The sequence below is a fragment of the Hemitrygon akajei genome, unplaced genomic scaffold (genome assembly GCF_048418815.1).
Source record: "Hemitrygon akajei unplaced genomic scaffold, sHemAka1.3 Scf000187, whole genome shotgun sequence".
Classification (NCBI taxonomy): Eukaryota; Metazoa; Chordata; class Chondrichthyes; order Myliobatiformes; family Dasyatidae; genus Hemitrygon; species Hemitrygon akajei.
The window spans coordinates 237,031-261,258 of record NW_027332073.1 but is presented as its reverse complement, the minus strand read 5'-3'; the positions used below and the strand labels follow the sequence as shown (position 1 = coordinate 261,258).

The 24,228-nt window shown below is 44.6% G+C and overlaps 1 protein-coding gene across 7 annotated transcripts in view; it reads left to right on the top strand.

Moving 5' to 3' along the window:
• Positions 1-19,078, top strand: part of LOC140724314 (uncharacterized) — a 32,110-nt gene extending 13,032 nt beyond the window's left edge. For 4 of the 7 annotated variants that reach the window (XM_073038765.1, XM_073038764.1, XM_073038763.1 and 1 more), the window contains one exon: positions 7,608-9,912. In XM_073038765.1, coding sequence (XP_072894866.1) covers positions 8,015-9,151 — 1,137 coding nt within the window. In that variant the 5' untranslated portion in view covers positions 7,608-8,014 and the 3' untranslated portion in view covers positions 9,152-9,912. Of the gene's footprint in view, positions 1-7,607; positions 9,913-10,710; positions 10,839-16,730 lie in introns of those variants that run through there. The other 3 variants (XR_012098092.1, XR_012098093.1, XR_012098094.1) reach the window with 3 other exon arrangements.
• Positions 19,079-24,228: the final 5,150 nt, after the last annotated feature.

Here is a 24,228-nt window from a genome sequence, read left to right as displayed (position 1 = left end):
AATGAGCCTTGTGGTACCCCACTAGTCACTGCCTTCCATTCTGAAAAGGTCCCGTTTACTCCCACTCTTTGCTTCCTGTCTGCCAACCAATTCTCTATCCACATCAATACCATACCCCCAATACCGTGTGCTTTAAGTTTACACACTAATCTCCTGTGTGGGACCTTGTCAAAAGCCTTTTGAAAATCTAAATATACCACATCTACTGGCTCTCCCCTATCCACTCTACTAGTTTCATCTTCAAAAAATTCTATAAGATTCGTCAGACATGACTTTCCTTTCACTACTCCATGCTGACTTTGTCCGATGATTTCACCTCTTTCCAAATGTGCTGTTATCACATCTTTGATAACCGACTCTAGCATTTTCCCCACCACCGACGACAGACTAACCAGTCTATAATTCCCCGGTTTTTCTCCTCCTTTTTTAAAAAACGGGGTTACATTAGCCACCCTCCAATCCTCAGGAACTATTCCAGAATCTAAGGAGTTTTGAAAAATTATCACTAATGCATCCACTATTTCTTGGGCTACTCTGGGATGCAGACCATCTGGCCCTGGGGATTTATCTGCCTTTAATCCCTTCAATTTACCTAACACCACTTCCCTACTAACATGTATTACCCTCAGTTCCTCCATCTCACTAGACCCTCAGTCCCTTACTATTTCCGGAGGGTTATTTATGTCCTCCTTAGTGAAGACAGAACCAAAGTAGGTATTCAGTTTGGTCTGCCATGTCTTTGTTCCTTATGATCAATTCACCTGTTTCTGACTGTAAAGGTCCTTACATTTGTCTTGACCAATCTTTTTCTTTTCACATATCTGTAAAAGCTTTTACAGTCAGTTTTTATGTTCCCTGCCAGCTTTCTCTCATAATCTTTTTTCCCTTTCCTAACTAAGCCCTTTGTCCTCCTCTGCCAGTCTCTGAATTTCTCCCAGTCCTCCGGTGTGCCGCTTTTTCTGGCTAATTTATATGTTTCTTCTTTGGACTTGATACTATCCCTAATTTCCCTTGTCAGCCACGGGTGCACTACCTTCCCTGGTTTATTCTTTTGCCAAACTGGGATGAAGAATTGTTGTAGTTCATCCATGTGATCTTTAAATGCTTGCCATTGCATATCCACCGTCAACCCTTTAAATATCATTTGCCAGTCTATCTTAGCTAATTCACGTCTCATACCTTCAAAGTTACCCTTCTTTAAGTTCAGAACCTTTGTTTCTGAATTAACTATGTCACTCTCCATCTTAATGAAGAATTCCACCATATTATGATCACTCTTACCCAAGGGGCCTCGCACAACAAGATTGCCAACTAACCCTTCCTCGTTGCTCAATACCCAATGTAGAATGGCCTGCTCTCTAGTTGGTTCCTCAACATTCCTATGCAATGGCAAGCATTTAAAGATTGCATGGATGAACTACAACAAGTGTTCATCCCAGTTTAGCAAAAGAATAAACCAGGGAAGGTAGTGCACCCGTGGCTGACGGGAAACTAGGGATAGTATCAAGTCCAAAGAAGAAACATACAAATTAGCCAGAAAAAGCGGCACACCTGAGGACTGGGAGAAATTCAGAGTCCAGCAGAGGAGGACAATGGGATTAATTAGGAAAGGGAAAAAAGATTATGAGAGAAAGCTGGCAGGGAACATAAAAACTGACTGTAAAAGCTTTTATAGATAAGTGAAAAGAAAAATATTGGTTAAGGCAAATATAGGTCCCTTACAGTTAGAAACAGGTGAATTGATCATAGGGATCAAGGATCTGGCAGACCAATTGAATAACTACTTTAGTTCTGTCTTCACTAAGGAGGATATAAATAATCTTCTGGAAATAGTAGAGGACCGAGGGACTAGTGAGATGGAGGAACTGAGAGAAATACATGTTAGTAGGGAAGTGGTGTAGGTAAATTGAAGGGATTAAAGGCAGATAAATCCCCAGGGCAAGATGGTCTGCATCCCAGAGTGCATTAGAAAGTAGCCCAAGAAATAGTGGATGCATTAGTGATAATTTTTCAAAACTCCTTAGATTCTGGATTAGTTCCTGAGTATTGGAGGGTGGCTAATGTGACCTCACTTTTTTAAAAAATGAGGGAGAGAGAAACCGGGGAATTATAGACCGGTTAGCCTCACATCGGTGGTGGGGAAAATGCTAGAGTTGGTTGTGAAAGATGTGATAACAGCACATTTGGAAAGAGGTGAAATAATAGGACAACATCAGCATGGATTTGTGAAAGGAAAATCATGTCTGGCGAATCTTACAGAATTTTTTGAGGATGTAACTAGTAGAATGGATAGGGGAGAACAAGTGGATGTGGTATATTTGGATTTTCAAAAGGCTTTTGACAAGGTCCAACACAGGAGATTAGTGTGCAATCTTCAAGCACACGGTATTGGGGGTATGGTATTGATGTGAATAGAGAATTGGTTGGCAAACAGGAAGCAAAGAGTGGGAGTAGCTGGGACCTTTTCAGATTGGCAGGCTGTCACCAGTGGGGGACTGCAAGGCTCAGTGCTGGGACCCCAGTTGTTTACAATATATATTAATGATTTAGACGAGGGAATTAAATGCAGCATCTCCAAGTTTGCAGATGACACGAAGCTTGGCGGCAGTGTTAGCTGTGAGGATGCTAAGAGGATGCAGAGTGACTTGGATAGGTTAGGTGAGTAGGCAAATTCATGGCAGATGCAATTTAATGTGGATAAATGTAAGGTTATTCACTTTGGTTGCAAGAACAGGAAAACAGATTATTATCTGAATGGCCGATTAGGAAAAGGGGAGGTGTAACGAGACCTGGGTGTCATTGTACACCAGTCATTGAAAGTGGGCATGCAGGTACAGCAGGCAGTGAAAAAGGCAAATGGTATGTTGGCATTCGTAGCAAGAGGATTTGAGTACAGGAGCAGGGAGGTTCTACTGCTGTTGTACAAGGCCCTGGTGAGGCCACAGCCGGCGTACTGTGTGCAGTTTTGGTCCCCTAATCTGAGGAAAGTCATTCTTGCCATAGAGGGAGTACAAAGAAGGTTCAACAGATTGATGCCTGGAATGGCAGGACTTTCATATTGTTGGGCTTTAAATTCTGCCCTGTGTTCGTTTAGGAAGAGAGACAACCAACACCGGAATATTACAAAACTTGGCTTTAATGCAGAAGCGTAACTGGCACAGCGAGGAGACAAGACCCCTGCTGGGGAAGGTGCATTCTGCCCTCCCCTTACATTCTTTTCTTATTTATACCCTTTTCCCTTTGCCCAACCCCCCGCTACACATATTTGATAATACTGAACTTTGTTATACATATTTGGTAATATTGGACACTTTTGCCCTTCTAACTGGTCTGATATCATTTTTTCACAAATTCCCTGTTTTACTGAATCACGTGACACTAGCAGTTTGGAGACAAAGGATCCCTTGTTTCGCTCCCTCCCTTGTATTTCTGTCTGCTAATATCACGCTGACCTGAACTGGCAGTCGCAAATTAACCCTAACAATATGAATAAAGACTGGATCGACTAGGCTTATACTCGCTGGAATTTAGAAGACTGAGGTGGGATCTGATTGAAATATATAAAATTCTAAAGGGATTGGACTGGCTAGATGCAGGAAGATTGTTTCCGATGTTGGGGGAGTCCAGAACGAGGGGTCACAGTTTAAGGACAAAGGAGAAGCCTTTTAGGACCAAGATGAGGAAAAACTTCTTTACACACAGAGTGGTGAATCTGTGGAATTCTCTGCCACAGGAAACAGTTGAGGCCGGTTCATTTGGCTATATTTAAGAGGGAGTTAGATATGGCCCTTGTGGCTAAAAGGATCGGGGGTATGGAGAGAAAGCAGGCACAGGGTTCGGAGTTGGATGATCAGGCATGATCATACTGAATGGTGGTGCAGGCTTGAAGGGCCTAATGTCCTACTCCTGCACTTATTTTCTATGTTTCTATGTGTGGAAAATTAAAATCTCCCACAATCACAACCTTGTGCTTACTACAAATATCTGCTATCTCCTTACAAATTTCCTCGCTCCCAATTAGGTTGTTTATAATACACCCCTATATGTGTTACTATACCTTCCGCATTCTTCAATTCCACCCAAATAGGCTCCCTAAATGAGCCCTGTAATCTATCCTGTCAAAGCACTGCTGTCATATTTTCTTGGACAAGCATTGCAATACCTTCCCCTCTTGCCCTTCTGATTCTATCACACCAGAAGCAATAAAATATTGGAATATTTATTTGCCAATCACACCCCTCCTGCAACCATGTTTCACTAATAGATACAGCATCATATTTCCAGTTATCAATCCATACTCTAAGCTCATCCACCTTTCTTACAATGCTCCTAGCATTAAAATAAATACATTTAAGAAACTTTCCACCTCTTCCTCTCTGTTTATCCGTAACGGTGCAAATAACTTTGTTATCTCTTTTCTTGCCTTCTCCCCTACATCTTCAGTCTGAACGCTCCTACATCAGGGAGGAAGTTCAAATCATCTGTGTGTTAAAAGTTCAGCCATCATGGTGACTGAAGGCAGCTGTAGGTTCATGAGGGACTGTTACTGTCAGATTCTGCAGTTCTTGCGGCTGCTCATCGCACCCAGGACTGAACCCTGGTCACTGAGCATTGGAGGAGTCCGTTCTGCTGATGTTAGCCTTAAACTAGACAGGCGATTAATATTGTGGAGCTGTGATATATAAATCAGTTCTGTGTCAAATCCCGTGTCTCAGGTACTTACTGTCTCTACCACACTCACAATGTACACTAGAAAGGCCACTCAGCCCATCTGGTTCCTGCCCATGTTTCTGTTCCATATCAGTATATCAAAATCTACCCCTGCTGTTCCCCTCTCACTCTCCCTGAGATGACAGGTTGCAACTAGTCACCACTCCGTCGGATAGGAGATTTCCCATGAATTTCATGGAAACATATAAATGCACAACACATTACAGATGCTTTGTCCCACATTGCCGTGCCGATCATGTAACTTACTCTAGAAACTGCTCAGAATTACCCTGCCACATAGCCACCTATCTTCCTAAGCTCCATGTACCTATCTGAGAGTCTCTTCAAAGACCATATTGTATCCGCCTTTACCACCGTCGCTGGCGGTGCACTCCACACACACACAACACTCTTTGCTTAAAAAGTTAGCTCTGACATCTCCTCTGTACCTACTTCCAAGCAGCTTAAACCTATTCCCCTCATGTTAGCCATTTCAGCCCTGGGAAAAAGCCTCTGACTATCCATACGACCAATGCCTCTCATCATCTTAGACACCCGCATGATTTTCCTGCATGATTTTCTCCAGGCTGAATAAGACTATGAGCTCACTGTGGTTTTGACGTTCTCTCTCTCTCTCTCTCTCTCTCTCTCCTTGTGTCTGACGTCACAGCCCCGCCTCACTCAGGCACTTAAAGCGACACTCACAGTAAACGAACCCGCGGTCTCGCAACACAATGCACATCTAAAGTCTGACAGCAGACTAGCGAGTGAATCTTCGATGGAGCAGAGTCAGAAACCAAAGTGTTGCCAGCCTGAGTCAGGGCTTTGGGGCTCCAGAGAGAGATGGGGTCTAGAGTTTACCAGGAGGAGGAGGAATCAGACCAGCAGGATGTGGCTATAAAAGAAAGGTCAGAAACATTTGGAAACTGGTTGACCGGAAAAAAAGGAGGTTAATTTCAGGCAGCAATTGTGGAGAGAGGAATAAATAGAAAACGTTTAGGCCGAGCCCCTTCAGCGTGCCTAGACTGTGTACTCCTCTGCTTAGTTGCTCTCTGAATTGCAGAGTTCCTCCAGCGTTTTGTGTCTGTGCGTCTCTGTATTTCCAGCAACTGCAGAATCTCCGGTGTTTTATATCTGCATTTTACTGTGGCATTACATACACGTTGATATTGAGTATATTTCTTATGGGAGCCGCTTTCTGCGTTAAAACAGCTGCAGATTTTTCTATACACACGAAAAAAAATGAGGTATGGACATTGAACCGGTGCTGGCAGAAATGTTTAATGGCACCGTGATTACCCATAGGCCATGCGTTAAGAATTTCACCGGTGCTGAAGCGCCAATGAACTGCGCAGGCGTCAGGCTGAGGACGTCCCTGAGTTTCACGCATGCGCGCAGTACACAGAAGGCCTTGAAAATGTCGGATGCAGGTAAGAGCAATTCTCCGTGTTTTTATATTAAACACTGACTTCGTGACAATTCCTGTTTAATCCGGACACCGTGGCCAACAATCCCGGGACAGTCCTGCTCTCGTCCCTCTCTCTCAGCCCCAGGATCCATACACGGGCCCCGGGGAGCTTCCGGCTGATGAGGGAATGGGAACCGATGGATCTCTCAGACAGAGCTGAGCTCCAGCTATAGTAAAGGCAAGGATTAGGAACTCAGAGAAAGGGAACAAAATCTTTTACATCACCAGTTGAGAAAATCACCTTTGCTCTACCTCCAATCACTAATAAGAGAAAATCTGAAGATGCTGGAAATCCAAGCAACACACACACAAAATGCTGGCGAAATTCAGCATTAGTACTCTTTTCCATAGATGCTGCCTGGCCTGCTGAGTTCCTCCAGCATTTTGTGTCTGTTGCTTGTTCTACCTCCTCTTGTTCTGGACTTTTCTACCCGTAAGAGCATGTTTTGTCCCATTCTCTCTGGGTACATGATGATATCAAACACCTTTGCCCTGGGCAGCAAGTAGCTGTCACATCACAAATGTGCCGGACTCCAGTGAGACAGACTACTGCCCTTTACTTCATATTCAGTGGGATTTAATTCACTGAGTTCACCACTGTCAGTCTTTGTCTGATGTGTGTATTGTGGCGATGCAAACGTTGCTGGAGAATTGGGGGAGGCTTCAGGGGAATATAGAAACTGAGTTCACCAATGTCAGTCATTGGGGGGGGGGAGGGTTCAGGGGAAATATTTATGTAGAATACAGAAACTGGTGATACTTGAGTCCCCTGTGTGTATTGTGGTGTTGCAAAAGTTGCTGGAGAATTTGCAAGTGGGAAGAAGTGGAGTGATATTTGGAAATCTGACTTTTTAAAGCGTAAATTCGTAAGCAAACCACATATGGACAATATGCAAAATCTTTGGTGAGAAAATCCTTCATTACCCATTACAGGCCTGCTACATAGGTTGTGTGAGAGTGCAGATGAACTGGATCGAACCCAGAGGAGATCAAAGTTCCTATTGACCGTGATTTCGTAGCTGTGAAAATGAATACCTCTCTATAAAAAATTCACTGTGCACATCTTGTCACTGGGTAAAAAAAAATGCACAGTGCAAGACTTATGTACACACTGGTTATTACAAATTAGAGGGGGTATTGGAGGGAATATGTGGAGACCTGTAGTGTCCCTGATGCCCTCACTTACAAGAAATGCATCCAGCTGCAGCTTGTAACCCTGCACTTTAAGGAGTTGGAACTTGAAACGCATATGGGGATTGATGGTCATTCCAGATACCAGCACTCTGCCCAGTCAGGAGATGATTTCTCTTCCAACTTGGGTTTAACCTCACTGTAACAGTGTGATACCAAATCAAACCTTGGCAACTCAAGTAATCTCATCTGAAATGTTGTCCTACACCCATTGATGGATTTTGTAAATCTTTTACAGGTTAAAAAAGGGAAGGAATTTGTCTCCAGGAATCTCAAACACGACACGCCAGTTTTGTTGTCTCTGTCTAGATATTTAAGAAGTGGAACAAGGGATCCTATCAACCATCCTTCCTGCTCAGACTGTGGTGAGGGATTCATTCGGTCATCTGAGCAACTAGCAAGCCCGGCATTTTACACAGGAGAAAGGCCGTTCACCTGCTCAGACAGTGGGAATGGATTCACTCGGTCATCTCAACTGAAGGTACATCAGCAAGTTCACACAGGGCAAGGTCATTCACCTGTTCTCTGTGTGAGAAGGGATTCAGTCGGTCTTCCCACCTGTGGACACACCAGTCAGTTCCCACTGGGCAGAGGCTGGTCAACTGCTGAATTTCAGGGAAGGGATTCTCTCGGTCATCTGACCTAATGGCACACCAACATGTTCACACCAGGGGGCAGCCATTCACCTGCACAGTCTGCGGGAAGGGATTCACTCATTCATCCAACCTACTGAGTCATCAGCGAGTTCACACTGGGGAAAAGCCATTCACCTGCTCAGTCTGCGGGAAGGGATTCACTCATTCATCCAACCTACTGAGTCATCAGCGAGTTCACACTGGGGAGAGGCCATTCACCTGCTCAGTCTGTAGGAAGGGATTCACTCAGTCATCCAACCTACAGAGTCATCAGCGAGTTCACACTGGGGAGAGGCCGTTCACCTGCTCAGTCTGTGGGAAGGGATTCACTGATTCATCCCATCTACTGAGTCATCAGCGAGTTCACACTGGGGAGAAGCCATTCACCTGCTCAGAATGTGGGAAGGGATTCACTCAGTCCTCCCACCTGCAGGGTCATCAGCGAGTTCACACTGGGGAGAAGCCGTTCACCTGCTCAGTCTGTGGGAAAGGCTTCACTCAGTCATCCAAACTACTGGTCCACCAGCAAGTTCACACTGGGGAGAGGCCATTCACCTGCTCACCATGCGGGAAGGGATTCACTAGCTCATCTAAACTGAAGGTACATCAGAGAGTTCACACTGGGGAGAAGCCATTCACCTGCTCAGTCTGTGGGAAGGGATTCACTCAGTCATCCCAACTACAGAGTCATCAGCGAGTTCACACTGGGGAGAGGCCGTTCACCTGCTCAGAATGTGGGAAGGGATTCACTCAGTCATCCAGCCTACAGAGTCATCAGCGAGTTCACACTGGGGAGAGGCCATTCACCTGCTCAGAATGTGGGAAGGGATTCATACTGTCATTCTACCTACAGAGACACCAGCGAGTTCACACTGGGGAGAGGCCATTCACCTGCTCAGTCTGTGGGAAGGGATTCACTCAGTCATCCAACCTACTGGTACATCAGCGAGTTCACACTGGGGAGAAGCCATTCTCCTGTTCAGTCTGTGGGAAGCGATTCACTCATTCACACCATCTGCAGAATCATCAGCGAGTTCACACTGGGGAGAGGCCGTTCACCTGCTCAGAATGTGGGAAGGGATTCACTCAGTCATCACAACTACTGGCACACCAGTCAGTTCACAGTCGGGATGGGCCGTTGTTATGAATCCCTGGGTTTCGTTTGCTGTGGACTGTAATTTTAAGAGAGAGAGATTAAGAAGGTATTCACCTTCAGAATCAGAATCAGAATCAGTCTGACTTGCAGCTTGTTTACATCGCTCACTGCTTGTTTAGTTTTAACCGAGGACACAGACACTCAGAGTCAGACGGAGACGAAGGAGGAAAAACTAAAGTATCGAAACCAGGGAACTAGTGGCCAAGGGTCACTGTTTGGAACTTTCCTATGCCCACAAGGGTGGGTTAATTATACAATCACCGTACATCGAATGTGTGGTTGTCACCTTGTTTGATCCATAGGAGTGGATCGGATTTGGCGCATCCTGTGGAGACCACTTATGTGTTAACCCTTGCCTGGCTGTGGTGTGGTTGTTCACTTGAAGACGATACACCTTGTGACAAGTCACTTTTGGTGATAATTTGTATGTGGATTTGGAGCGATGACGGATAAAATCTACAGCAACTGTTCTCTTGTTTTACCACCGTGGAACCTGTGGAATTCTACATATTTGTGTTCTCTCGCCATTTACCCTGGATTACAAAACTCTCTCTCTCATCACCTATTCTGTAGTTGAACTGAACTTTCATACTTTACCATCTCAAGACTCCAAGCCTTGTTTCCCCCGAGCTCAATAGTTTGGGAGTTATATTTACACACATTTATAAACTTAACACTGTTAACTTCTGTTTATCTTCTTTAAGTTGCAATATTACAAGTAGATTCTAATAAAGACAGATTTAACATCAAAACCAGTCTCCAGGTGTAGTCTATTGCTGCTGGCTTGTTTCTAAAGCATTATGGTTCGTAACAAATTTGGGGCGTGCGTCTGGGATATGAACAAATTTGGGGGCTATTGATCGAAGAATTATCGATTTGATTGGGGAAATCCCTTTTGATTCATTTGTGTGTGGAAATCAGCAGCAGTGGACATTTAAAAAATTTCTGGAAGCGCCAACCCCTGAGGCATTAGGAAAAACCAAAAAGAATGAATTGCTGACTGTTGCTAATGGGCTGAATCTTAACCAGGTTAAGTGGGTGTTAAAGACCAGGGCAAGCATAAAACTGGGAGAGGAGGTAAAGGTAAAACAATAGGGGTTTTATTATAAAATATAGGCATCCACCCCCTTTTTCAGAGACTGGGATCCCTGGTTCAACCGGTAATGGTGTGCATTTCAATGTGTTCACCTCTCAGTCCTCGATTCTCTAAAAGAAAGCGTTATCACATTTGATCTTTCTTCATATGATGACCCAAACATTTCAGGGATCACTCTCTTGAAACTTCATTGCACTCTCTAACCACTTTGTTAATCCTCTGTGCAAAAAATGTCCATCTTCCGCAGCCCCGTGTTGCCCCAACCACTCACCTCCTACCACTGTCATTGGCCCCACTTGCGGGTCAACCGTCTGCCGGTGTTCCCCCCCCCCCCCCCCAATGCGAATCCCTCTGCTCGCTACCACCGTGGGCTCAGACATTTCCACAGATTTCCACAAACATCCTCTCACACCATCTTTTTACTTTCAATAAAATCCCTCCTCTCCCTCCCCAGGGAAATGGCATCAAACCGACGGGCCGAGCGGTCTCCTACTTCTTGGCGACACATCAGACTCCGGCCGCAGAAGACGCTTCACAAACACCCCAACTTCCCTTGGAGGGAAATGGAAATAAATCAAAAAACGGACATTTACTCCGCTGTGATGTGGAGTTTGAAGCTGGAGCGGGAGGCGAACTCAGCTGGGGTAACGCCCTCTGGACTTGTCCACCTCTGCGACTGGTGGTAACAGGTGATTGACATCGCTTTGCACCAATGGGAATAGCGCAGCTCCTGAATCCCCTGTTGACAGCCGTGGGGGAGGGCTGGTCACGCGATTATTAGCCCAGCTATTAAACTGATAAAGCCCGAGCTCAGCAGCGCATGGATGACGTAAGACGCTGTGCACGTAAGGGCAGATCCCAATGTGGGAAGCCCATGCGTGATGTCAGGCGCGAGGGGGTTTTGTGTGACGTCACCTGTGGGGATGCGCTCGCATTTAAATGCACCTTAATGTGCGTTTCTTATGATTTCAGAGGGACAACAACATTAATCACGGGTTTCATTGCTGAATCCACTGTTGTGAGATGTAAAGTCCCCTGTTATGTGTCCGGCTGGGCCGTGTTGTTTGGGGGCTATTGATCGATTAATTATCGATTTGATTGGGCATATCCCTTTTGATTTATTTGTGTGTGGAAATCAGCAGCAGTGGATTTTGATAAATTTCTGTGGGTTGGATGACTGAGTGAATCCCTTCCCACGTACTTCCTCATCCAGGTCATCCACTCTTGGTCTTCCTGGAATCATTCTTTGAAACTTCTCCGGACCCACTCCAATACAAGCACATCCTTTGCTCAGATAATGAGTCGGAAGTACAGGTCAGAATCTGCTCACCATACACCAACAGTGATCTGCCCAATGCGTTATAAAGCTATAGTATCACATCCTTGCTCTTATATTGCTAACATTGCAGTTGTCATCCTTAATCAACTCAATCTGCAAGCAAACCTTTAGCGCCTCTTGCTCAAGGACTCACAAGCACTTATGCACCTCTAATTTTTTCAAGTTTCTCCCATCTTTTTTTTCTACGCCAATTACTTCTACCAAATATACATGACTTGCATACACTGTATTTCAACTGCTACTTTGCTGGCATTCTCCAGACCTATCGAAGTCCTTCTGCAGACTCCCGCTTTGCTCTAAACTACCTGTCCCTTACCTATCTTTGTATCAACTGCAATGTTCGTCACCAAGGTATCAATTCCATCATCCATATCATTCAGATTTAACATGAAACGATGCGGTCTCAATACTGACCCCTGCAGAACAGCATTAGTTACCGACAGCAAAACAGAATTGCCCACATTATTCTGACTCTTTCTCCCTTGTCAGTACAAGTTTCTTTCCTGTAATTCCATGAGCTGTGATCCTGTTAAGCAGCCTCACGTGCAGCACCTTAGAAACATAGAAAACCTGCAGCACGTTACAGGCCCTTTGGCTCACAAAGCGATGCCGAACACGTCCTTGCTCTAGAAATGCCAAGGGTTACCCACAGTTCTCTATTTTTCTCAGCTCCGTGTACCTATCCACCTATCCAGGTGTCTCTTAAAAGACCCTATCGTGTCCGCCTCCACCACCATTGCCGGCAGCCCATTCCAAGCACTCACCATTCTCTGTGTAAAAAAACTTACCCCTGACATCTCCTCTGTACCTACTTCCAAGCATCTTCAAACTATGTCCTTTCGTGCTAGCAATTTCAGCCCTGGGAAAAAGCCTCTAACTATCCACACGATCAATGTCTCTAATTTTCTTGAACACCTCTATCAGGTCACCTCTCATCATCACTCCAAGGAGAAAAGACTGTGTTCTCTCAACCTATTCTCAAAAGGCATGCTCCCCTATCCAAACAACATCCTCGTAAATCTCCTCAGCACCCTTTCTATGGCTTCCACATCCTTCCTGTAGTTTGGCGACCAGAACTGAGCACAGTACTCCAAGTGGGGTCTGACCAAAGTCCTATATATCTGCAACATTACATCTCGGCTTTTAAACTCAAGCCTGCGGTTGATTAAGGCCAATGCACAGTATGGCTTCTTAACCACAGAGTCAACCTACATAGCAGCTTTGAGTCTCCTATGGACTCCGTCCCCAAGATCCCTCTGTTCCTCCACACTGCTATATTCTATCATATTTGACCGAAGCAAATGAACCACATCACACTTCTTTGGGTTGAACTCCATTTGCCACTTCTCAGCCCAGGTTTGCAGACGATCAATATCCCCCTGCAACCTAACCCAACCTTTGTGTCATCAGCAAATTTACTAACCCGTACCTCCACTTCCTCATCCAGGTCATTTATAAAAGTCACTAAGGGTAGGGGACCCAGAACCGATCCCTGAGGCAGACCACTGGTCACCGACCTCCATGCAGAATATGACCAGTCTACAACCACTCTTTGTCTTCTGTGAGCAAGCCAGTTCTGGATGCACAAAGCAATGTGCCCTTGGATCCCATGCCTCCTTACTTTCTCAATAAGCCTTGCATGGGGTACCTTGTTGAAGATCATCTGAAAATCCAAGCAAACAACATACACTGCCTCTGCTTTATCTATCTTGCCTGTTATTTCCGCAAAGTATTCCAAGAGATTTGTCAGTCAAGATTTCCTCGAAACAATCCGGCTGACTTTGGCCTACTTCATCATGTTTCCCCAATTACAGTACCCAAAAAAACACACTCTTAGTACACTATAACATCTTCCTGACCACTAAGGTCAGACTAACTGTCCAATAATTTTCTTTCTTGTGCCCCCTCTCTTCTTAAAGAGTGGAGTGACATTTGCAAATTTCTGGTCCACCAGAACCGTTCCAAAATCTAGTGATTTCTGATAGATCATTACTCATCACTTGAAGAGAAAACTAAGGGGGGAACTTCTTCATTCAGAGGCGGGGAGAGTGTGCACCGAGCTGCCAGAGCAAGTGGCAGGGACGATTGTCATCTTTAAGAGAAGTTTGCTTAGGTCACTGGATGAGAAGCATATGGAGGGCTATGGTCCAGGTGGAAGTTGTTGGAACTCGGAAGATTAATGCTTTAGCACGGACTAGACTGGCCGAATGGCATTTTCCTGTGTTGTAGTGTTTTATGACTCTAATGCCTTCACAATCTCTTCAGCTACCTCTTTCTGAACTCTGCGGTGTCTTATCAACCTTCAGGCCTTTCAGCTTCAAAAAAACCTTCTCTCCTTGGTAAAAGCATGTATCCTCACTTCTGCCCCAGGTACAGCTGAATGTTTGGCATTTATGTAATAAATTTAATGACACAGCTGTAGTGGGTGACTTCAATCTGCAGGAGGATTGGGAAAGTCAGATTGGCGTGAGATCGCAAAAGAGGGGATGTATTGAATGCAAACGAAATGGCTTTTTAGAGCAGCTGATGGTTGAGCCTACTCGGGGAACTGCTCTCTTACATTGGGTGTTGTGTAATAACCCAGATCTTATTATGGAGGTTAATGTAAATGAACCATTAGAAGGCAGTGATCATAATATGATTGAATTCCTACTGCAATTTGTGAGGGAGAAGCACAGGTCACATGTGTAGTATCACAAAGGAATGAAAGGGAATTACAGAGGCGTGAGAAAGGTGATTCACCAGGTGGATTGGAGGATGCAGGTGGAGAAGACGCCAGAGCATAAATGGCTGACGTTTCTGGGAATAGTTCATAATGTGCAGGATAGATATGTCCCACAGACGTAGTTCTCAAACAGCGGGGCTAGGCTGTCGTGGCTGACAAAGGAAGTTAAGGACTGTATAAAAGCATATAAGGTAGCAAAAGTGAGTAGTAGGTTGGATAATTGGGTACCTTTTAACATCCAACAACAGGCAAATTTAAAATAAAAGCTGTAAGCGGAAAGGTGAAATATGACAGCAAACTATACAATAATATAAACCAGTTATAAAATATACGAAAGGGAGGCGAGAGTTGATATTGGACCACTGGAAAATGATGCTCATGGGGTACAAATGGGGAAGAGATGGTAGATGAATTTGATAGGTACTTTGCATCCGTCTTGTCTGTGGAAGACACTACCAGTGTGCCAGAGATCCGTGAGTGTCAGGGAGCAGGAGTGAGTGCCATTGCTATTACAAAGGAAAACGTGCTAGGCCAACTCAGGTTCTTAAAGTGGATAAGTCACCTGGACCAGATGGACTACATCCCAGAGTCCTGAGAGAGGTTGCTGGAGAGATAACAGATGCATTGGTCATGACACGTCAAGAATCACTTGATAACAGATGAGGTTTTGGGGTACTAGGAGACTAATGATATAATAAGTCAAAGCCAGCATAGGTTCTGTACAGGGAAATCTTGCCTGACAAGTCTGTTACAGATCTTCGAGGAAGTCATAAGCAGGATGGACAAACGAGAGGCGGTGGATATCATTTACTTGGATTTTCAGAAGGCATCTGATAAGGTGTCACACATGAAACTGCTTAACAGGATAAAAATCCGAAGTAATACTGGCATGGATAGAGGAAGGCTGACAGCCAAGAGGCAGCAAGTGGGAATAAAAGGGGCCTTTTCTGGTTGGCCAGCAGTGACTTGTGGTCTTCAGGGGTCAGTATACGGTCCGCTACTTCTCACATGGTTTGTCAGTGATCTGGATATTGGAACTGATGGGGTTGTGTGGCTCAGACTGTGGGAAGAGATTCTCCACATCATCTCACCTACTGACTCACCAGTCAGTTCACACTGCAGTGAGGGACTTCACCTGTTCAGTCTGTGGGAAGAGATTCACTCAGTCATCTAACCTACAGAGACACCAGCAAGTTCACACTGGGGAGAAGCTGTTCACCTGCTCAGACTGTGGGAAGAGATTCACTCAGTCATCTAACCTACAGAGTCACCAGCGGGTTCACACTGGGGAGAAGCTGTTCACCTACTCAGACTGTGGAAAGGGAGTCACCAAATCATCTCACCTAGTGACTCACCAGTCAGTTCACACTGCAGAGAGGGATTTCACCCGCTCAGATTGTGAGAAGGGATTCACTCTGTCATCTAATCTGCTGGCACACAAGTGAGTTCTACTCGGGAGAAGCCGTAGACCTGTGAATGTGGGAAGGCATTCACACGATCATGTCATCTATTAAAACACCAGGGAGTTCACACCACTTAGAGGCCGATCGTCCGCTCAAACTTTGGGAAGAGATTCTCTCAACCCTCTCCACCAAGGCTGCATCATTGTGTTCCCCTGGGGAGAGGCCGTTCATCTGCTGTGAATATGGGAAGGCATTCACTCAGTCATCTAACCTTGTAACACACGACTGGGTTCACACTGGGGGGAAAGTCTCAATAACCTGTAGGCTGGATATTTGTCCATCCCCGTTGATGAATGCAATTTCAAGAGTGACTGAGGGAGTCTAATACAAGAGGGCATGACTTAAGGTTTACAGGGCGCCCATTCAGAACAGAGATGCGAAGAGAATTTTTGAGTCAGAGGGTGGTGAATCTGTGGAATTTGTTGCCACGGGCAGCAGTGGAGGCCAAGTCATTGGGTGTGTTTAAGGCAGAGATTGATAGGTATCTGAGTAGTCAAGTCATCAAAGGTTATGGTGAGAAGGTGGGGGAATGGGACTAAAGGGCAGATTGGATCCACTCATGATGAAATGGTGGAGCAGACTCGATGGGCCAAATGGCCGAATCTGCTCCTTTGTCTTATGGTCTTATGTGATTTTTTTCTCATGTGCTCTTCCTCCTTCTGTCCAAGGTAGTGTTAATCTCAGTGGGTTTGAGTGTAAATAGTCTTTTCTAAACTTGTCATTTCAGTTCTTACTTATCTTTGTAAATTTTACTGATTGAAATGGGACTAAGATATTTTCATTAGAAAAAGTCAATGTCGGTATTGATGGAAGTGTTTATTGCCTTTGTTGTATTTGTTAACTATTGAGCTCTGTTCGGCAGTTTTTTAAAGCCTTGAAATAAATTTTGTCAAAGGTTTTCCCAATATTGCACTACTTTCTGTTGCTTTTGCTTGTTGATTTTCCAGATACGTGGTTATCAAGAGTCCCGGTGAAGGGTCATGGCCGGAAATGTTGATTCCCATCCATAGATGCTGCCTGACCTGCTGAGCTTCTCCAGCACTTTGTGTGAATTTCTCTCGATTTCTTGCATCTGCAGGTCTTCCTGTTTCCCAGATATTTATATGTTTAGTGAAATAACAAGCCGGCCGTGGGGTTGTGTGGCTCTGTTGGTAAAATATTAAATAAAATCATTAGATAAGAGGTGGCTTAGGGTTGGGCAGTATGGAATCTGTGGGTAGAATTAAGGAACAGCAAATGTACAAAAAAATCCTTGATGGGAATTGTATAGTGACCCCAAAACAGTAGTAAGTATGTGGTCCACAAATTACAATGAGAGATAGAAAATGAGTGTCAAACGGGCAATGTTACAATAGTCATGAGAGATTGCCATGCAGGAGATTAGGGAAATTAGGATGGTGTTGGTCTCAAGAGGAGGAATTCCTAGAATGCCTACAAGATGCTTTTTTTTAGAGCAGCTCGTGGTTGAGCCCACTTGGGGATCAGCTATTCTGGATTGGGTGTTGTAATGAACCGGAATTAATTAGGTCACATGAGTTCAAGGAACCCTTCGGGACAAGTGATCTTAATCTGATCAAATTCACCCCGACATTAGAGAAGGAGAAACTAAAGTCAGATATGAATAAAAAGAGAATTAGAGAGGCCTGAGAGAAAAATTGGTCAAAATTGATTTGGAAAGAACACGGGCAGGGATGAAAACAGAGCAGCAATGGCTGGAATTTCTGGAAGCAATCTGGAAGTGACGGGATATACACATCACAAAGAGGAAGTAGTATTCTAAAGGTAAGGTGACAAAACCGTAGCTGCTAAGAGAAACCAAAGACAACATAAAGACCAAAGAGGGCACAGAACAAAAATTACTAGGCAGTTAGAGAATTGGAAAGTTTTAAAAATGAACAGAATGCAACCAAAACCATTAAGAAGGAATAGATTAGCTAGCCAGTAATATTAAAGAGGATACCATTTTTAATTTCAGGTACATATTGTGTAAAAGAGAGACAGAAATGGATATCAAACCACTGGAGAATGATGCTGGAGAGGGAATAATGGTGTGAGGGTGAAAGGTGATGGCTGATGAACTGAATAAGTATTGTACTCACTCTTATCTGTGGAAGGCACTGGCAGGAATATGAAAGTCCCAAATGTCAGTGGTCAGAATGTGTAAAGTTACGTTATTCGGGAGTAAGTAGAAGGAAAGGCAATGGGCTGTGATTTTTTTTTACTGGAAGGAGAAATCGATATTCATGCCTTCAGGTTGGAGCTACGTAGGTGGAATATGATTTGTTTCTCTTCAACCCTGAGGCTGTCAAGTGGAGCAACTCCAGCCATTGCTATTCTGCCATCATCCCTGCTAGTGTCCCCTTCCAATCAACTTTGGTAAGCTCTTCTCCAGTGCCTCCGTAGTTCCCCTCACTCCACTAATAATGATGCATCTTGTTTTACCTTTCCCCTCTCAAAGTGAAGGGTGAATTCAGTCATGTTATTATCACTGTATCCACATGCTCCCTTTTCCAAAAGCTCCCCAATCAAATTTGGTCCATTCCAGAATTAACTTTTCCCTAGTGGGCACAATTGCAAAGGGAAGGTAGGTCACATCCGGAATTTTCAACTTAGCGGGCGATTTCCTCTGACGTATTGGGAAATCGTGTGCGAGGCTAGTTACAGCAATGGCTTGCCATTGTTGTATTTGCCTTCTGCCGGGTGAGATTTTTTTTTAAGAGATCACCAGCTCTTAACCCAGCACAGATGGGTGCCGGCTGGATTCAAACTCAGGACCTCCTGCCACTGATGCCACTACGCCACCAGCCGGCTACACAATTCCAAGCTGATCTAAAAGGCATCTCATTGGTATTTTCCAAATTCCCTCTCTTGAGATCAAGCACCAACCTAATTTTCACAATCTACCTTCACCCATCACACTCATGGACTATTTGTCTCACTCCCATCGGGGGTAGATACGCAGCGTCCTCACCAGGACTACCAGCCTCTGGGACAGCTACTTTTCCCAAGCAGTAAAGCTGATAAATATCTCTGCCCACTAACCCATACTTCCACAACACCAAACACCTCTACTTTATCATTTCCTGTCTGTCATCTTATATGCAGGCATCCTATGCCGAGCGTCACTTTATGAACATGCAATCAATGCATGCACAGTATATAAGCTGTGGATATATGTTGTTACTATTGTGTTGTGTTGTATTGGAGCCGGAGTAATAATTATTTCGACCTCATTTACACGTGTCTGCTGGAAATGGAATTAAACAACCCTGAATCTTGAAGAAACATTTCAGCAGGCTGCAGCGTCACATTTCTGTTTCTCAGCGTTATTGCGACCTGGTGACAATGGAGTCCACAAATCAGGGGGTCCTGTTATTGTGGTAAATCACCATCAAGTGGCAGTGTTGTCCACAAAAGGGAGAGGTTTACAGCGATAAGAAGGGGTGTAGGGGCTGGAAGCCAACTGCAAGTGGATGAAGTGCCAGAGATGCCCCAAACCACTCTCCTCACCACTAGTCAGGGTCCTAAACAGTCCTTCCATATGAGGCAACTTTTCAACATCGTGCTTGTTGGGGTTATCTACTGTTTTCAGTTTTCCAGGTGTGGCCTCCTCGACATTAGTGAGACCCGATGTTCTCTCTGCATTCTGCACTCTGTCCCGATGCGATTCTGCAGATGTTGGAGATGCAGAGTAACAGACACAAAATGTTGGAGGAAGTCAGGAGGTCAGGTAGCTTCTATAGAGGGGATAAAGCAAAACAGAGATTTCCTGCCAAGACCCTTCATCAGGACTGGAAGTGGGATAAGCCGGAATAAGATGGTGCGGGGTGTGGAAAGAGTCCAAGCTGGTAGGTGATAGGTGAAGCCAGATAAGAGTGAAGGTGAGTGGGTGGGCGAGGTGGGAGATGAAGTGAGAGGCTGTGAGGTGGTAGGTGGAAAATGCAAAGGACTGAAAAGAAGGAATCTGATACGATAAGAGAGCGGGCCATGGGACAAAAGGAAGTAAAAGAGGAACCAGAGGGAGACGATCCGCAGTGGGGAAGAGAGAAGTGTGGAGACAGAATGGAGGAGACGGGCCTGTGGGTTGATGAAAAAAAAGGTAGAGGTAGAAGTTAAAGATGTCGATGTTCATGTCATCAGGTTGTAAACTACCCGGATGTAATATGAGTTGTTGCTCCTCCAACCTGACAGTGCCCTCATCATGTTAGTTAAACAATGAACCGGAAGTGAGTGGATTAATAATTGTCCCCCGGGATCACTATTAAATCAATCCTCTCTCACCTTAAACCGGTGCCCTCTGGTTGTTGATTCCACAAAAATGGGGTAAAAGAAAAGTAAACATATAAAACGTACAGCACAATACAGGTCCTTCAGCCCACAAAATTGTGAGGAACATGTCCCGACATTAGAAATTACTGGGCTTACCCATAGCCCTCTATTTTTCTAAGCTCCACGTACCTATCCAGTAGTTTCTTAAAAGACCCTATTGTAGCCGCCTCCACCATCGTTGCCGGCAGCCCATTCCACGCACTCACCACTCTCTGTGTAAAAAACTTACCCTTGACATCTCCTTTGTACCTACTCCCCAGCAACTTAAACCTGTGTCCTCTTGTGGCAACCATTTCAGCCCTGGGAAAAAGCCTCTGACTATCCACACGATCAATGTCTCTCATCATCTTATACACGTCTATCAGGTCACCTCTCATCCTCAGTCGCTCCAAGGAGAAAAGGCCGAGATCACTCAACTGCGCACATTCCCCATTTATGTACACTCATAGTGTGGAACACCTGCATAATGTCACCTCAATCTCCAGCACTTCAAGGTGTGAAGTCCCAACCTGCCCAACCTCTCTCCAGAACTCAGTGCCTCGAGTATCGGCAGCATTCTCGTAAATCTTTTCTGCACTTATTCCAGCTTAGCGTCCTCTTTCCTATAACTGAATACAATAATCCAGACGTGGATACCCTAACAAAATCCTAACCCTAATGCAACCTCACCGGCCTCTTCTTCAGACCATGAGCCATGAGATATCAGACAGGGGCTGGTCAGTCAATCGAGTCTCCTCCGCCATTCGTTCCTGTCCAATTGATTATCTCTCAACCCCATTCTCCTGCCTTCTCCCCATAATCTTTCAACATCCATTTAAAATACACTCAATGACTTGGCCTCTACTCCGTCCGTGGCAATAAATTCTCAAGATTGACCACTCCCTGATTAAAGAAAATCCTCCTCATCTCTGCTCTCAGTGGATGTCCGATACATTGAGGTTGTGACCTGTGGTCCCAGACTCACACAGTATAGTGTTCATCTTCTTCAGAGCCACGCTGTCGAGGCCTTTCAATATTTAATAGGTTTCAATGAGATCCCCTCTCTTTCTTCTATACCAGCGAGTGCAGGGTCAAAGCTATCTAACGCTCCTCATTCGTTAGCCCTTTCGTTGCTGGAATCATTCCCGTAAACGTTCTCCGGACCCGCTCCAGTATGAGCACATCTGTTTTTGCAGGTTGTAAACTGCTCACAATACACGAAGAGCGATCTGACCAATGCGTTTTAAAGCTACAGAGTCACATCCTTGTTCTTATATGCTAACATTACAGTTGTCATCCTTCATCAACACAATCTGCAAGCAAACCTTTAGGTACTCCTGCTCAAGGATTCCCAAGTACTTATGCACCTCTGATTTTTGAATTTTCTCCCATTTATTTATTTTTTCTCTACGCCCTTATTCCTTCCACAATTGTACATGACCGTACATTTGCATACACTGTACATTTCCGTACATTTCATCCACGACTTCGTTGTCCGTTCACCAAACCTATCGAAGTCATTTTGCAGACTGCAGCTTTACTCCAAACTATCTGTCTCTTATCTGTATCAACTGCAACGTTCTGTGGATGCTGGGAATCCAAGCAACACAAACACAAAATGCTGGAGGAACCTAGGAGGCCAGGCAGCTTATATGGGAAATAGTAAACAGTCGACGTTTCGGGCCCAGACCCTTCATCAGGACTGGGGGGAAGAAAAGATGAGACGTCAGAGGAAGAAGTGTGGGGGTGAAAAGGGTAGAAGAAGTGGTCGGTGATAGGTGAAACTGCGAGAGGGGGAGTAGTGAAGGGAAAACTAACTTAGGATTTTATTTCCTTAACGATACTCGAAAAATCATTGCTAACGCCTCCACATCTCTTCAGCCACCTCTTTCAGATCTCTGTGGTGTATACCATCTGATCCAGGGAACCTATTTACCTTCAGACCATCTCTGTTTCCCAAGAACCTTCTCCCGAGTAACGTAACTTCACACATTCAGTCCACTGACATCTGGTACTTCCATATTCCTGCCGGGGTCTTCGAGAGATATTCAGTTCATCTGCCATCACCTTGCACCCCCAGCCCATTACTACCTCTCCATCATCACTTTTCAGTGGTTTGATATCCGCTTCCGCCTTTCTTTTACAGTACAATTACCTGAAGAAACATTTGGTATCCTCTTTAATATTACCGGCTAGCTCACTTAAGTGTTCCATCATTTCCTTCTTAATTATTTTAGTTGCATTCTGTTGGTTTTTAAAATCTTCCCAATCCTCCAACATACTAGTGATTTTTGCTCTATGCCCTCTCTTTGGTTTTTATGTTTTCTTTGGTTTCTCTTATCAGCCACGGTTTTGTCACCTGAGCTTTAGAATACTACTTCCTCTTTGTGATGCATAGAGATTTGAGGGACGAAGAACATCTCAGACAGAACTGCAGTCAGCTCGACTTCTTCGGTCTGCAGAGAATTCAAGGGAAACCTCTTCACCCACAGAGTGGTGACTATTTGGAACTCATTCACAGGGACAGTGAGAGGTCAACAACAGGGGAGGATTTGAAAGATCTGCTGTGGAACAGAATCACTGGCAGGGTCCAGCCGGCCTGAGTTGACTCTCTGCTGTACACTAGGTGTGTAATAAACTCACTAAGTACCGGAGACAGCGTTTAATATAGAACTGATTTATTTGTCACAGATCTAGTCCCATTAAAAGTGAATATGCAGCACAAGAAACCTCTCTCATGCCCAGTGACCAGGGTGCAGAACTGGGTGTGGTGAGCAGCAGCAATAATTGCAGAGTTCAGCACCGACAGTCACTCTCGAAATTGCATTTAGCAATGGTGATGGACAAATATCCAGCATGCAGCTCATTGAAACTTTCTCCCAGTGTGAACCGGCAGTGTGTGGTAAGTGTAACGCGCTGTAAGGTTTCACTGCTAAAGTAACGGCCTCTCTGTAATGTTTTGCTGCTGAGGTAATGGTTTCTCTGTGGCAGCAATGTTTAGGTTACGACTAGAGGAAGTTGGGTTTTCCAGTGTGGGGCTGTGCAATGACAGAAATATTCTTTCTTGTGAGTTTGGAAGAGAGATTTTCACGGTTTTTTGCTGGGGAGAGATGAGAAGACATGAATGGAGAGAGTGGGCCCTTTTTCTATTTTTTCATTTTCTTTACTAATCCTATAGTCAAAGTAAGAATTATAGAGCTGAATCGTTTAATTGCATATTGTGTATCGTTTGTAATTTCAGGGTACTGATCTGTAACATGGGACACATCACACAGCATCCACCCAAATGAGATTTCTGAAGTTTGGCCGGGCTGGGTGGGAGCTATCACCCCGTATATTAAACTGCCAGCTGAAGTGAAAGTTACGTAAGGTTAGATGACTGAGTGGATCGCTTCCCTCAGTCACAGCAGATGAACAACCTCTCCACAGTGTGAACTCAATGATGCACCTTTGGTTGATTTGGCTGGGAAAATCTCCTCCTAAAGTCTGCGCAGGTGATCAGTCTCTACCCAGTGTGAACTCGCTGGTGTCTCAGTAAGTGAATCCCTTCCCACACATTGAAGCCTGAGTTATTCTTCTCCGTCCAGTCTACGCCGTAGGCTCTACGTAGCCGCGTACCCGACGCTGCACCCTAGGCTGTACCGTATGCCGTAGCCTAACGCGCACATTCCTAAAAATGTAACTACGCGTCGCAGAGACGCAGACGGCAAGAACTGTGATTGGTCCACTTGGTAGCAGCCAGTTTCCTTTTCTTTTGCAATCTTTTTATTAAGTTTTAAATTTAATAAGCATAGCAATAATAGTAATGATATAAAGAGATCGTGATTACATTAATAACGGTTAACATGTAAAAACACCAATTCCAAATGACAAATATAGTTTAACCTCCCAATCTCATAGCAAGTAAACATGAAAAAGATATTCTATAAGGGGAAAACACCCTAAACCAGAAAAAAAAACACTAAACTAAATAAAAACAAATAGACAAAGATTGGGCTGTCATATCACAATGGCTGAAATTATTATTTGTCGTTAACTCCGCTCCTCTATACATGAACAAAACCTTATTCCACAAGATTCGGAAAGGGTCAACTTACATCATATGAAAATATTGACTAAATGGTCTCCGAGTCTCTT